This window comes from Oryza brachyantha, chromosome 1, assembly GCF_000231095.2.
Source record: "Oryza brachyantha chromosome 1, ObraRS2, whole genome shotgun sequence".
Classification (NCBI taxonomy): domain Eukaryota; kingdom Viridiplantae; phylum Streptophyta; class Magnoliopsida; order Poales; family Poaceae; genus Oryza; species Oryza brachyantha.
Window position 1 is genome coordinate 18,270,824 of NC_023163.2, and position 14,810 is coordinate 18,285,633.

A 14,810-nucleotide genomic window follows, 5' to 3' on the forward strand; every position below is an offset into this window, starting at 1 on the left:
TTCAAACTTTAATCTTTAAATACAATTTCATATGATTTGCATGTTTGAAATAAAAATTTGCTTGTATAACCTATTAAAAAATTATTTAGGTTAACTTTTTATGCATGGCTCACGAGCCTAACGAGCCAGCTCGAGCTTTATAATGAGTCGAGTCGAGCTGGATTTTTAGCTCGTTACGATAACGAGCCGAGCCGAGCCGAGCCAGCTCGTTATCTTAACGAGCTGGATCGAACCGAGTCGAGCCGAGCTGGCTGCCCTACCGTGCAGAAGGCCAGTAACTCCATAAAGGAGAAAAAGAAAACCTTTTACAGAGCCTGAAGTGCTATAAGCAAAGGGTGAATTTAATGATTTGAAACTTAGAGACAGGATTGTTCAGTTCTGTCTTGCTTTGGAGAAACTTTAGAGACATGATCAATGGTTTTGCGAGTCAAATCAAGCCCAAATCTAGTGCAGTGGTGCTGGGCCGAATGTGTTGGGAACAATAGGCCCCCGTACTTTGATTCTGTTGTAATCAAGCCACTCTGATGGCCCAGTCTACCCTGAATCGTTCAGAGAATGGTACGTTTACTTCTCCATGGCAAAAGTTCCCTGGCGGCGAGAGATTTTTGTCAGTCCTTTGTCATATCGGATGTTTGATATTAATTAGAAGTATTAAATATAGACTGATAATAAAACTAATTGCATAAATAAAGACTATTTCATTAACAAATTTTTTAAGCCTAATTAATCCACGATTAGCAAATGTTTACTGTAGAATCACATTCGCTAATCATGGTCTAATTAGACTCAATAGATTCGTCTCGTGAAATAATTCAGAGTATGTGATGGATTTTATTAATAGTCTATATTTAATACTTCTAATTAATATCTAAACATTCGATATGGCAGGGATTTAAAAAAAGTTGAAGAGAAACAGACACCCGCTAATGTGTCGAGCTGTCAACGTAATTCCAAGCCCGTTAGAGCAAGTTCAATAAGAGCAGGTACAATAGCAGGCTGTAAGTCAGCTATATGCATATTTTAAAGAGATAAGAAGGGAGGGAGAAAAGAGGTGGACTACTAATTTGTAGCCAGCTGCACACGGACTTTAAGACACAGTGTGTGTATAATATGTGAGACCATGTGCTAATGTTTTGTAGGTAACTATTGTATGAATTGACTATTAGATTGACTATAGATGAATTGGAGCTAGTAGTTGGCTATACTATTGAACTTGCTCTAATATAGCCAACTACTAGCTCCAATTCATCTATAGCCAATCTAATAGCCAATACATACAATAGTTAGCTATAAAACATTAATACATAGTCTCACATGTCATACACATATTTTATTTTGGTGTCCGTGTGCAGCTGACTATAAATTAGTAGACCATCTATCTTCTCTCTCCTCTTATCTGTTTAAAATATATTTATAACTGCCTTATAGCCTATTGCACTGCTCTTAAATAACGTCCGGAATGAGCTGAATTCCGGTTGGCAACACCAAAGATCAGCTGTCATGCCGGAGTTATTATATTCGAGTGAAGGCGGGTTAATTTAGAAGACCGGACAAAAGCACGGTGCATGTGGCGTTGAAACCACTTCTTGGGGGGGGGGGGGGGGGGGGGTAAGCTGAGCTGAGTAGGCCATGGTCTTCTGCTGGCCTCTTGGCTCTTGCGCGTGCCGCATGGATCTGGTCCTATGCATTCGTTTCATAATCTCACGAGCGTGCGCTGTCGTTCTTTTAAGTGTTCGTCCCGGACATTCCCAACCCAATGACTAGGATGATGTCCATAACATTAATTAAGTTGCTATGTAGAATAAAAGATGATGTGACAAGTGAATAAATGAGAAAAGAGAATGAAACTATGTCTTGCATGAGACATGGTTTCTACATAACATTCAAGATATCATATGAGATAAGTAGCATTAAATTGAAGTATGAAATAGTGATGTTTGTATTGGAAGAGTAGTGTCTAGTACTAGTTTCTTGATGATGTGGAGTTTATGGAAACTACATCTAGTGTTATGGGTTGAGAATGCCCTTAGATAAAGTTATTTATATCACGCAAGCCTCCAGTCAAAATACTTATGGGTATAAATTAAATTATCACAAAGTGTATAAGTAAATTAATAGATTTATCATCAAATTTCTTTAAATATATAGATTTATGGTCTTTCATCATAAAAATATAGCTTGAGTGATGAAGTTATCAAAACACTATAGGTTTTAGAGTTTTACTACTGTCATTTTAAGTTACAAAAGTTATATTTTTTGTGATTGTTAAATATATAATCTGGATTTCAATCATCAATATATTCAATTATAATATTAGTTTTCTAATATGACATATAGTATTTTCTATTAAGACTCTTATTGTTTCCCAATAAGACTCGCTGTCTTTTGTGTCTATTTTTCTAAGAGTGATAAAAGTGATGTTAAGTCTGTAGTTTTATAATAGAATATCTTAATGTAGTTTTGTAAAAATATAGTGTTAAATTTATAGTTTTATTACATACACTCTTAAATCTATAAGTTGTGATAGTTCGGTCAACTTTATGTAATTTTATAAAATTTACTTAATTAATATTTTCATATTAAAAACGTTTTCATCATATTTAGATTTATCTATAAATTAAAAAATATTTCAACGGATGCAATAATATTTGCCTTATTTTGCAACAACAGAGGGTAAACGTGTAACTCCAATTAGAATACTTCAAAGGAGCTGGGATTTGGCCCTCAGAGTTTCGAACCGGCGTGGCCACCAGGAGATGTCGACGCGTCACCCACGCTGGAGCCAGAGAAATTTTCACAATTTTACATAAAAGCACTCATGTTTATTTGTATTTTGTTATAGGTCACTTATGGAACTTTTTTTGGTTTTGTGCTCTTGTGTTTAGGCCCCTGAATTCCTACAGTATCCTATGTGAAGAAGAGAAAATTCGTAAAATAGGACCGTGCTCTAAATGGTGGAAAGCTAGGGTCTTTTTAAAAAATAGAGACTCCTCCTGCTTTGACGCTCTGTGCCTTTTTGCATGCTCTGTGCTTTGCCGCTAGCGTGACCTGCTCTGTGCCTTTTTGCGTTTATGTTTTAGTGCTATGTTCCCAGATTCACGCTTTCAAGCTTTTACTATTCAAATTTGCTCATGTTAATCAATTTAATGTATCGTTAATGTTTTGCTAGAATTCAATTTTGATTAACTTGTGTATCTAGATACATCATAAATGCTAATAGTTTCATGTACAAATATTTTGGTAAAAAAACTCATAATGCATCTCAGTCAACATTTTAAAATCTAATAAAATTGATCTTCTGTTGTTGAATGTTCTTTATTTTTCTTTGCCAAGTCCGAAACAATTATCATGATGCATCAATCTAATAAATCTTTCATACAACAAACTACTATATTTAAATTAGTGCCTTAATTATAGGATAGTTAGGCCGAGGGACTTGAAATCTTTATCCCAGCTTATAACACTTTTATTCTTCGTACTGCTTAATTTCATAGTATAAATTAGCTCTCATATCTTGCACAACTATTAATTTATATATCGTAACATTATACTTCTTTCTTTGTCACAGTAAAAAAAATAATTATGATAACAAATTATTCCAAAGATATATATGCTAAAACTAATCGCAGACCGATACTTTTTATGCCACGGGTGCAGCGTGCGAAGGGCGCTTTCAATATACTCGACGGCGAGATCCCGTTCCCCCTCTCCTCTCGACGGCAGTGGCACCGCACCACACCACACCACACCACCGCTGCTACTCCCGGCTCACGCACACGGACTACCGAGAACGGAGGGACACGGGCGCCCGCACGCACACGCGATGACGCGACGCACGAGTACGCGACCCACCACACCCCCGCGCGCGGCGCCAAACATGCCCCTCGAAAGTCGAAAGCAACACGCCTGTCGCCTCAGGTCACCCGGTCGTCGCACTCATCAGCAGCTACAGCTACCCTGCACTGCACTCGCAGTGACAGTGCGCAAGCCTCCACTGCTTTCCACGCGCTCCCCCCACTAATCTCTCTCCGACGAGTCCGTGCTAAAGCCAAAAGCAGCCAGCCCATCCATCCATCCATGGAGTTGTGTAGTAGCCTGCAGCTGCAAGCATCCACAGAGAAGAGAACGCTTTGAGAGGAGAGGAGGGCCGAGCCGGCGTAGATCTTTCTCTCCGTTGTACTCTTCTCCTTGGCTTGGCTTCCCCCCCCACCAAACTAATCACGGTGGGTGGCTAAATTCGCTTCGTTGGCAACGGTAATCTTCGCGTTGTCACACGTAAATCCATCCGCAACGGGGCTCGCGGGCCGCTTTCCGAATGGATTCTTTGTTCCTTTTCTTGGCGGTTGGTGCTTGGTATTTACATTGATTCTTTGTCGCAGTCGGCGAAGCTTCCGGGGTTCTGGAACCTTCTAGAATGAGGCGGGCGGGAGCGTGTGTTATGGGGAGGCGGCGGTGGTGTCTGCTGGTGGCGGTGGCGGTTGCGCTGTCTGCGGCGGTCGGCGCCGGGGCGCAGGAGACGTGCTCCGGGATTGTGCCGGCGCCGCCGCGGCGCGGGGCGTGGGTGTCGGTGGCCAGCTTCGGCGGCGGCGCCGGCGACGGGCGGACGCTGAGCACGGCGGCGTTCCAGGCCGCCGTCGCGAGCATCGAGCGGCGCCGCGCACCGGGCGGCGCGCTGCTGTACGTGCCGCCCGGGGTGTGGCTCACTGGGCCCTTCAACCTCACCTCCCACATGACGCTCTTCCTCGCGCGCGGCGCCGTCATCCGCGCCACCCAGGTGAGCAAGCCCCATGCCCCCATGGCCATGGCCATGAGCTACCACTGTTCGACTGCTCGTGAAATTCCCTATTGCATGCTCCTCTGCTCAACTCAAGGTGGCTGCAAATATTGTTTCTTTTTCATTGTCGTTTGATCTGTTGCCATCAGAAATAGATCTCTTGTCTAATGTTGCAATGCACTAAGAATCCAATAGAGAAACTTGAAAACAACATCTTTGTGAGAATAGAAAACTAGCAAAACAAAAAATCTAGCGCCATGCCGCCATCTATTTAGCTTGTGGTTTCTAATTTATTGGAGTTAGACTAGAGTTCATGTTTATTGGTGATGTGTTGTGCTACTTTCTGTTCTGCACTGCTGCAACGAGGATTGGTCTCTGTGGACTGCTAATGTAGAGCTCTTGGATGTAAATAAGGTTTGGTTTTATCTTTTCTTTGCATAAATTTGTTTGCATTTGGAGCAGGATACGTCAAGCTGGCCGCTGATTGAACCATTGCCGTCATATGGGAGAGGGCGTGAGCTTCCCGGTGGAAGATACATGAGTTTGATCCATGGCAATGGTCTTCAGGACGTTGTCATTACAGGTCATCACTCTTCATACTTCAACGCTTCTCGCAGTTTTTTTCATCGGTTTCAAGATGTTTAGTGTTTCTAGGGATAGGGATATTTCCCCAAATGTAGGCCATACTTGATTTCACAGTTCAATGTGATGGCCTCCTATAGCTAGGAGATTCATATAAATTAATTTTATTTGCGCAGGCGAGAATGGAACTATCGACGGCCAAGGGAGTGCATGGTGGGACATGTGGAAGAAGGGCACGCTATCCTTCACTAGGCCTCACTTGCTCGAGCTGATGAACTCTTCTGATGTTGTCGTCTCCAATGTCGTATTCCAGGATTCACCATTTTGGAACATACATCCTGTTTACTGCAGGTGAGGAGAAACAGATGATTCCATAGATTAGAGCACATATTTCAGAGTCCTATGTTTGCCTCCAAGGAGTCCAAAGAGGAATAATACTGCCCAAATATGCATCATAAAATGATTCACCTTTATCTTGCAGTACAAATGCACGGTTGCTTAGCCTTTTTGGCCATAAAAACTTGCTTTATACAGTACTGCAATTCTATAGCAGGATAACAGTTCATTATTGCATTTGTACCGTTTCCATTTGCACCATCATAAATCTTTACACAAACTCCAGTCTGTGGGTATCTGCCCTGTGATAAACACATAATAGGACTGCATTAATTGACTGTGGTGACTAGTGAGCCACAACCAAAGTACAGAAACTGCTCTACATGACCTAACAATATCAGCACATTGATATAGTCTTCACATGAGTAGCAAACTTTGTGGTCCAAAATATCCATTCATGGATGTTCCAACTGAGAAATAAATGTCTGGATAATCTCTTCTCTGTGTGTGCAGCAATTTGGTGATAAGAAATGTGACTATACTAGCTCCCCATGACTCACCCAACACTGATGGAATTGATCCAGGTAAATTTTATTCTCCCCTCATTTCCTCACCAAAATTTTGTTCTGCATGTATGTTCAAGAAGACAAAAAAAAACGCTGTTTGAATTGAACCTAATTAAACTCTGAACTTTTTGCAGATTCCAGCAGCAACGTCTGCATCGAGGACTGCTACATTTCGACGGGAGATGATCTGATCGCCATCAAGAGTGGCTGGGACGAGTATGGCATGGCCTACGGGCGCCCCAGCTCGCACATCACCGTCCGGCGGATCACCGGCTCCTCCCCTTTCGCCGGCTTCGCCGTCGGGAGCGAGACGTCCGGCGGCGTGGAGCACATCCTCGCCGAGCACCTGAACTTCGTCAGCTCGGGATTCGGCATCCACATCAAGACCAACACCGGCCGGGGAGGGTTCATCCGGAACGTCACCGTCTCCGACGTGACGCTGGACACCGTCCGCTACGGCCTGAGGATCGCCGGCGATGTCGGTGGCCACCCCGACGACCGCTACGACCGGAACGCGCTCCCGGTGGTGGACGGCCTGACGATCAAGAACGTCCAGGGCCAGAACATCAGGGAGGCAGGGTCGATCAAGGGCATAGCCACCTCGGCGTTCTCCAGGATCTGCCTGTCGAACGTGAAGTTCAACGGCGGCACGCCTGTCCGGCCGTGGAAGTGCGAGGCCGTCAGCGGGGCGGCGCTCGACGTGCAGCCGTCGCCGTGCACGGAGCTGACCAGCACGTCCGGGATGAGTTTCTGTACAAATTCGCTGTGAACCATGAAACTGAATCAAGCCTGCATCATCGAGGGGTCATGTTATTCTAATTGTCAATGGCGTTTTTCCTACCGATGAGGCAAAATGAGCGTGTCACGTTGGTAACGCGCGTCAAAGATGCTAAACTTTTCATCATTCATAAGAGTAATTCACCAAAAAGTATAAACATGTTCCCTGTTTTTTCTTTCCATTTTGCGATCTTAATGATGATACAATGCTCAGCCACTCGTCAATCATCAGAGCAATCCTGGTTTGTTAAAAAGTTTCTACCACTTTCTCCACCAAAAAGAAATCACAACATCCACTACTACGGTGTCGGACCATCACAACAAAATGGAGGGTGAGAAGCAAAGTACAATCATGTATATGATATAAAAGGACTGCATCAACAGAGCAGCTAATGGCTGTTATAAGGACGAAGAGGAGCAAACGGGTGCTGCTGACCTCCACCCTGTCCAGCTAACGGCATCATCATCTGGGGTCCCATACCAGGAGGAAATTGCTGGTCGCCGTACATCGTAAACTGCTGCGGCATAGGTGGTCTTGGACCTTGTTGAAACTGCGGCTGGCCTCCATAGCCTGGCGGTAAATGCTGCCCTCCATGGCCATGGAATGGCATTGCTTGTGGCCCAGGTGCGTCTTGAACTGGACGGCTTCCATCGCCAGGGTACTGCATGAACATATGTGATCCGCCGGGTGGCTGATGGTTCACACGCATTTGCTGGCTTCCTGGGACTGAATGATGATGCATTTGAGCTTGAGCTGAGCCTGGGGGAAACTGTGGGGTTCCATAGCCTGAGAACTGTGCAGGAGGAACACCAGGGGGGCCCTGTAGGATTCCCTGGCTAGTATACCCTGGAGCTCCAACAGACGGAACAACAGGAGTTTGCGGAAGCGACTCATTGGATGTGTAAGGATGAGATGGTGCTCCAGGCGGTGTGAGAGTAGTCCCTGGTGGCACTACTGCACCAGTGGTTGATGAAGGAACGCTGTTGTAAGCCCCGGTATATTGGACTGGTTGAGGACCAAGAATGGAAGGTTGATTGCTGGCTGGTGCAGTGTTCCCTCCCGTGTAATCTCTACCACGCTCGTTGTTAACCTGAAAACAGATCATTTGATCATGTCATCTATAAATGAAGCATGTTTATTTGTAAATCACTAGCTAAATGCCCATGCGCTGCAAGGAGCATGTTGAATATGTGTTTTCCCTTTCCATAGCTTGGAAATAAACAGTCTACCTGCATCATTAAGTGGCCCCACATGTTAGCTAGAGAGTAGGTGATGGGCTGATGGCAGATTTGCCAACTTAAGGGCCCCAAATGTCAGTTGGTGATTCACCACTCACCGCCACCATTTGAATCTTTTAAAGGGGTATAGATAAACCCCAACACAAGAGGATCCAATAAAGCAATACGTATACTGTGGGTTGAAAAAACGCCCATGCTAGCCACCAATCTAAATGTTACAATGTTTAGCACGATTACACACCAACTATACCATACTAGGATACGAGGTGGTGGCAACAATTACCTTAACATTAAGATCGGTATGGCGAGAAAAGGTGAGATGAAGCTTGCAATATCCACCTTCATAAATGCTGTGCCCTTCTAATGCTTCTTTTGCTGCAACTGCAGTTTGAATGTCTAGAAGAGAAACATAAATGTCTTTGAGGGACAACTTATGTAGCAAAAAGTTTTTGACTTTAGTGTCACTGGAACTTACCTGGATACTGGATTAATGCCTGGAAGCCAGAATTCTTCTCAAAGATAGCAATCTTTTGCACAAAACCAAAAGCCGAAAAGACCTACAGTTATAGGAGTCAAAAGATGAGTGCAAGCTGCATTGCACAAGATGATCTAATATCAGTGTTCAACACATTACCTCATGAAGTACATCTATTGTAACAACATACTGCATGTTCTCAACAGATGCAAGCAGAACATTGCTCTCTGCTTCCTGCTTCTTCCCATCCTTCACAAAACCAAAATAAAATTAGCCATAAGAACAAAACAGAAGCACAAATGCAGAAAGATTAGAGGCGTTACCGGTCCAGATCCATCTATAGCAGAAGGAGCAACTGGAAGGTATGGATTAGTATAGTCTCTGAATGATAGAGTAGCCAAATATAAGTGGAGAATCTTTTTGAAGGGTCCAATGGGGGAAATATTGAAAGTTTGAGTTTATTAATCTCAAAAATCTACAGATCTGAGATATTTTTTTGCCATGTTCATAAAGTAACAAATAGACATGTAGAGCACACAAAATCGTCCATAAAACAGCATGGTTAACAAAGTAATACAGATTAGCAAGAAGGCAAGGGCAACTCTTACCGACTCCTGTGACTCTGGAACTTGACATTTAGAACAGTATGCGCTGAATAATTTATTCTTAAAGTGCAAGGCACGTCAAGTTCTGGAAGCAAATAGCTGCAATGTAAGAAAAATAATTATAAACCATTTCAAGAAGAGTACACTAGAAATATGAATGACTTGCAAATACCTAGGAATGCATCGACCATCCAGAGCAGCTTTAGCAGATGATGCAGTCTCAGTATCACAGAACTGTATCAATGCCTACAAGCCAGGGAAACATTTCTCAGATAAAATCAACCAGGACAACACCAGATGAGACGTTATCAAACTAGCTAAAACCATCACCTGATAACCAGACGCCTTCTCAAAGGTAGCAATCTTTTGAACAAAGCCAAAAGTAGAAAATACCTGTGCACATGAATTCTGCTGTGAGTATGACAAGCAAATTGATGAGCATAAACAGAACGTGAACAGATGAAGGTTAGCTACATCTGAGTGCAAATCATTGTATTGGAAATGGATTTACAATATATGTCCAGGCATAAATACAAAATTGTAGTCATATAAGCTTTTATTATGTCATCATGAAAAGAAGTTTCCTATGTTACAGTCTACAGAGTCAACACTAAACATATTCTAGTATTTCATAAACTACCTATGAAAGGAAGGATTCAACAAGAAGCAAATCAAGAAAGCATCAGAATTCCTGCCTAAAAAAGAAAATATAAGGGCCACACCTGTAGGTATATCTATGCAAACAGCAACAGAGAAAATGTTGACATTCTGATTCTATATAAACAGCTTGTACATTTGTTTGACCCTTGAAGCTCACTTTAACAGCATATAATATAGTTTTGGCAATCCCTCAAGTATGAACATAAAGATTGCAAGAATCAAAACATTGACACCCAACATGACAGAGGAAGTTCACTTAGAACTCAAACAACATAACAAACAAACACCTAATGGACTTCAGTAGTGTTTATTTTGCCCTCATTGGGTTACAGTTCAATAAAAGTATGATACCAATATGAGAGATTAACTGTTTGACGTCTTCTATCATCCTTTTTTTTTTTTGTTATAATCAACTTCAGTTATGCTTACTTTAATCTTATTAATCTATAGTTCTATAGAAGTAGGAAAAGTCGGTTCTATACCACCAAAATGCAACCTATTTAGTCTTATACCACCAAAATTTTACAGCTCATTTTAGATCCGCCATTCCCCAATTTACCACTGCTACCCGTTTGGCCCTTTCTTCTGTTATCATGTGAGACAATCTTGCCCTTTTTCATCTCTCAGGTTGCTCCATCCCCACTCCTTTCCTGAGATAGCAAGCCTCCTTCCTATGCTCTACTGAAACTTACCACTAAATCTACAATGAAATCGTTGTACACTTCCACCTCACCCATGCACTCAGCCTCTTCGATGATGTACTACGCCTACTTCAGCCCTGAGTCCCCACTTCTCAGCAATTCCTTCTCACGAACAGCCTCCCTTCAATGGTGCCACTTGGAGCCTGCACGAGTGTTGTTGACTATCCCTGCTCCTGCCATATTTTTGACAAGACATTTGACTGGAGAAATTCTCAGATGCTGGCTTCAAGGACCTCATTGTGCGTGTCCTTGAGAGGATGCTCTCCTCACCCACTTCACCTCCTGCAGCAATTCCATTCACATCACAGAGAAAATCGTGCACCAATGAAGGCCATGGGTGAATGCTGCAGAGACCCTTGTTTACTGCTCAGAGAATTACACTGGATACAAACTGCAGCAACACTAACGATCAAAGCACCGTACTGGAGGACATCATCGGGGTCAAGCCAAGGTGCTGCTGGTTGTCGAGTAGGACAAGAATGGAAAGGAAGACAAAAGGAGGAAGATGGGGTAGCTATTCGCAAGTCTATTTCTCAACAATAACAAGGGACATTGCTAAAATGAAAGAGGAGCCTGGAAGTGGTAAATTGGGTAATTTAAAGTGAAGGTAAGAATTTTGGTGGTATAAAACAAAACAGGTCACATTTTGGCGGTATGGAACCAATTTTTCTTTAAAAGTATTACACCAATATGAGGTTAACTGTTTAACGTCTTTATCATCGCATGGTTATTGCATATTTAAATCGAATCTTTGGAGGCTTCTGCTAAAGGTGGCACCCTCCACCCCATTTTCAAATTTATCCCACCTTAGGGAAACCTATTCAGCTGTTAGGTATCAAGATGCTGGTCTGCTACCCAGCTAGCCTCTTGCGCCTTGGGCTAACTCAATACAATAAAAGGAACACATGAAGTTAATTCTTGGCAGTTATATAACAGTTATAAATTTAGCATCTTTGCGTTTGTTCCAGATGGCTTTCCTGTGATGTTAAGCATAGCATCCAACTACCTTGGATGTATCATATGAATATATTGTAATTCAAATGGTTAATGCAGACATACTCCAGTAATCCGGCAATGAAACTATAGTCTGATAACTTCGCAACTTAGGGTTCAAGTACTCTCTTTTGAGCACAAAAGATAACCCGCTTTTTATGCCACTAGTTGTTACTTAGCCAACCATGATGAACTAAAGCCCTGGATAACGCACACGAGTGAGGGAGGGATAGTTGGGGGGAAATGGAGGGAGGGAGGGAGGGAGGGAGGGGGGGAAAGGGAAGGGATAGGGCAGGCGGTGAGTAAGGAAGAGGAAACAAACACACACATGTGTTCCGGATGCAGTAGCCTGCCAGGATGCCATGATACTCCGTGACAATGGCCTGCTAATCCATTCAGATATGAACAAATGGACTACAAGTTACTAACACAGTCTTGGTAAATAAATATATTCCTGCATACAACATCAGCTGAACCAAATTAACAGCAGAAATCCCACTGTAATTCTTATCTTCCTTACCAAGTTTAGAACATCGATGCTCACAGCATCTGGTAGAACACCCTCCATCGACACAAGCAAAACATTGCCTGCAGCTTCCCCTGAACTCTTGCTGTTGACAATCTCTTGTCTATTGGAGTACTGAAGGTACACATTTTTCCCTCTTACCTGTGCAGGCTCTGCTGATGATGCAAAATATGATATCATAGCAATTGCCTGATTTTGGTCAGCCTGCAACAGAACTCGATGAAAAAAGGTTAAGTACTACTCACATGGTGGTCCACAGGCCCTTACTACTTTTGTTTCACTGTAAGTGGTAATTCATCCTTTTTTTGTCAAGACAAATTCTTTCACACAATTTCCATCAAATGATCCTCACTAAACTTCCAAAAAAGAACATATCATATCTGGTTTTTAAAGGCATCCTAACTATGAGTTAACTTTTAAATTTTGTTATGTTTCAAATTATTGCACAAGAGTATTGAAAACCCATAAAACTATGACTAATTTCAAATGAAAATATACTCAAGCCCTCAACTTCCAGGGGCAGAAGCCACATCCTACAATGAATACATCCGTAAATCCATGAATTAACTCAAGCCGAGAATAGTTTTAACCGCAGCCACCCAATTGACTTTGGCTTTGGCATCAACAGGCCAAAATAGCACAACAAAAATAAATTAACTAAAGTCTCATGTGTTCTCAGTTCCAAATCCTAGAGCCCTAGACCTGAGGGACGGGTCAGCTAAAGGTTAACTCCAAAACCACCGACTAATTTTATACTAGAGGCAAACGTTCTTATCCACATGAGGCAGAAAGGGGCAGACGGATGCTCACGAATTCGATAAAGGCCTGGTTCCGGTTGGCGCCGACGTTGCATTTTGTGTTGACGACCTTGCCGAACGGGCTACCGAGCTCGACCAGCTCCTCCTCGGTGCAGTCCCACGGCAGGTTCCTCAGGTGGATCACCTTCGACGGCGGCTGCGTGTACCGGAACTGCGGCTGCCCGGAAGCCATCCCCTCCTCGCCCGTCAATCCTATTCCACCCACGCCACACCACCATCACGTCAGGAACAATTCGGTAAACGCAGTACCATACCCGCCGCGACGACGCTACGAAGGAGACCCTCACCTTACGAGCTGCGGGTGCGGGGCCGCGACCACCGGCGGCGGCGAGGGGGGCGGGGGAGAGGCGAGCGGCGGCCGGAGTGGAGGAAGACGGCTTGGATTTCTCTCTCCGTATGCGTATCGGTGCGGTCAAATCTGAGGCCTAGGGTTTCGTGCTCGGGCCTCTGGAAGGTTGGGTTAGGATGAGATGAGGCGAGAGAAACGAGCTAGTCCGTGGGCCGCCTAATGGGCCCATCTCCTACTGACTTTTGATGGGCCTTCTCTTGCTGGCTTGGCCCATGAGGAAGCGACTCTCGAGGCAGCGGGATTTTTTTGAATTTTTAATTTTATTTATAAATAATTTACAAATCAAAAAATCACAAAACTAATCTACAGTCGTCCTGTTGGAGGACGGAAAGATGACGTGTCAAACGATCACTCGAGCGCGAGCGATGTCCAGAAACGACGGCACGACGAATTTTACATTTAGTCTCTTTCCGTCCTCCTTTCTATCCTTACAGCGGGCGAAAATAGGCTAAACGTAAAATCTACCATGCCGCCCGAAAATTTTTTGATTTAATTTGATACATATATATAATATATGTAATTGTTCAATTATACTTTTAGCTCAGTGGTCATTGCCCGCTCTCCTATGCATATAGTTTCCGGTTCAATCGTGAAATTTTCAGCCGACACGACAATTTTAATAAATCCAAAAAATTCCGAGGCAGCGATCCAACGGCGCATGTACACCGCACCGCCGGGAGAGAAAGCCCAGGGGGCCATCCTACCTCTCGTGCTGTCTCTCCGCCGCCGCCGCCGGAGAGATGCCACCGGCGTGGCGGCCAGCGAGGTTGCCGGAGGCGCCGGCGATCCGCGGGCCGCAGATATCGTCCTCGCGGCCTTTCAGATGCCCCCCCCCCCCCCACCCTGGTGTGCCATTCCTGTGTTTTTTAGCACGTTCGATTCGACTTGCTTCCGAGAGTTCACTAGCGTCGCTTTCGAAGATGAAGCGTGGGAATAAACGATGCTCATATAGCTTATTAGCCTGTGTTAATAGTGATTAATTTTAGTCTGTATACTGTATAATAAAATTGGGTAAAGCAGTGGAATCATAGCATTGTAATACTTTCTTTTGCGGTGACATCTCATAATACTTTACCGAATACTTCGTTTATGCTACATGAGCTTCAATGGTATTTGGAGGAAGGCCTTGCATTTGACCATTTAAATTCAACTACACAGAAAAATGGAAATCAATTTATGTAATCCATGCTCCATGAACGAAATAGTTCAATGATCAAGACTTGGAACTAGATCTTCCGCAGTTGGCTGATTAAATTGACAGTTTTTTTTCTCTTGTGACATGATTATATGAACTCAGGAAACCTCTGAGTTGGGTAAGACAGTATTCTTTGAAAACAACTTCTCGCAGGTAAGGGCTCTGCTTCTCATGGCCATTCTCACATGATCTTCCTTGGCATCAATTTGTAAGG

General features: G+C 43.5%; 2 protein-coding genes across 3 annotated transcripts; one reads left to right on the forward strand and one right to left on the reverse strand.

Moving 5' to 3' along the window:
* The first annotated feature begins 3,991 nt into the window (after positions 1 to 3,991).
* On the forward strand, positions 3,992 to 7,193 carry LOC102713591 (probable polygalacturonase). Of its 2 annotated transcripts, none has more exons than XM_040520079.1 (6): positions 3,992 to 4,254; positions 4,380 to 4,774; positions 5,237 to 5,357; positions 5,533 to 5,707; positions 6,206 to 6,276; positions 6,393 to 7,193. In XM_040520079.1, the coding sequence occupies exons 2-6, from the start codon at positions 4,415 to 4,417 to the stop codon at positions 7,025 to 7,027; spliced, it is 1,362 nt and encodes a 453-aa protein (XP_040376013.1). In that variant the 5' UTR covers positions 3,992 to 4,254; positions 4,380 to 4,414; the 3' UTR covers positions 7,028 to 7,193. The 2 variants fall into 2 exon arrangements, with proteins under 2 accessions (XP_040376013.1, XP_040376014.1); XM_040520080.1 differs by having other exon boundaries at positions 3,992 to 4,223.
* A 41-nt stretch (positions 7,194 to 7,234) lies between these two features.
* Positions 7,235 to 13,490, reverse strand: LOC102712398 (polypyrimidine tract-binding protein homolog 1-like). The gene is made up of 11 exons (XM_015842384.1): positions 13,340 to 13,490; positions 13,045 to 13,244; positions 12,229 to 12,438; positions 9,685 to 9,747; positions 9,527 to 9,600; positions 9,358 to 9,453; positions 9,073 to 9,130; positions 8,909 to 8,998; positions 8,750 to 8,831; positions 8,558 to 8,670; positions 7,235 to 8,126 (listed from the first exon to the last, which is right to left on the reverse strand). The coding sequence occupies exons 2-11, from the start codon at positions 13,222 to 13,224 to the stop codon at positions 7,425 to 7,427; spliced, it is 1,668 nt and encodes a 555-aa protein (XP_015697870.1). The 5' UTR covers positions 13,225 to 13,244; positions 13,340 to 13,490; the 3' UTR covers positions 7,235 to 7,424.
* Positions 13,491 to 14,810: the final 1,320 nt, after the last annotated feature.

Bases quoted from the DNA above. Each gene is read 5' to 3' on its own strand.
- LOC102713591 (XM_040520079.1), top strand. From the start codon at position 4,415: ATGAGGCGGGCGGGAGCGTGTGTTATGGGGAGGCGGCGGTGGTGTCTG. The intron at 5,358-5,532 runs GTCATCACTCTT...TTATTTGCGCAG, and splicing joins TCAGGACGTTGTCATTACAG to GCGAGAATGGAACTATCGAC. The intron at 5,708-6,205 runs GTGAGGAGAAAC...CTGTGTGTGCAG, and splicing joins ATACATCCTGTTTACTGCAG to CAATTTGGTGATAAGAAATG.
- LOC102712398 (XM_015842384.1), bottom strand. From the start codon at position 13,224: ATGGCTTCCGGGCAGCCGCAGTTCCGGTACACGCAGCCGCCGTCGAAG. The intron at 9,601-9,684 runs GTGATGGTTTTA...CCTGGCTTGTAG, and splicing joins AGAAGGCGTCTGGTTATCAG to GCATTGATACAGTTCTGTGA. The intron at 8,127-8,557 runs GTAATTGTTGCC...ATCTGTTTTCAG, and splicing joins ATACCGATCTTAATGTTAAG to GTTAACAACGAGCGTGGTAG.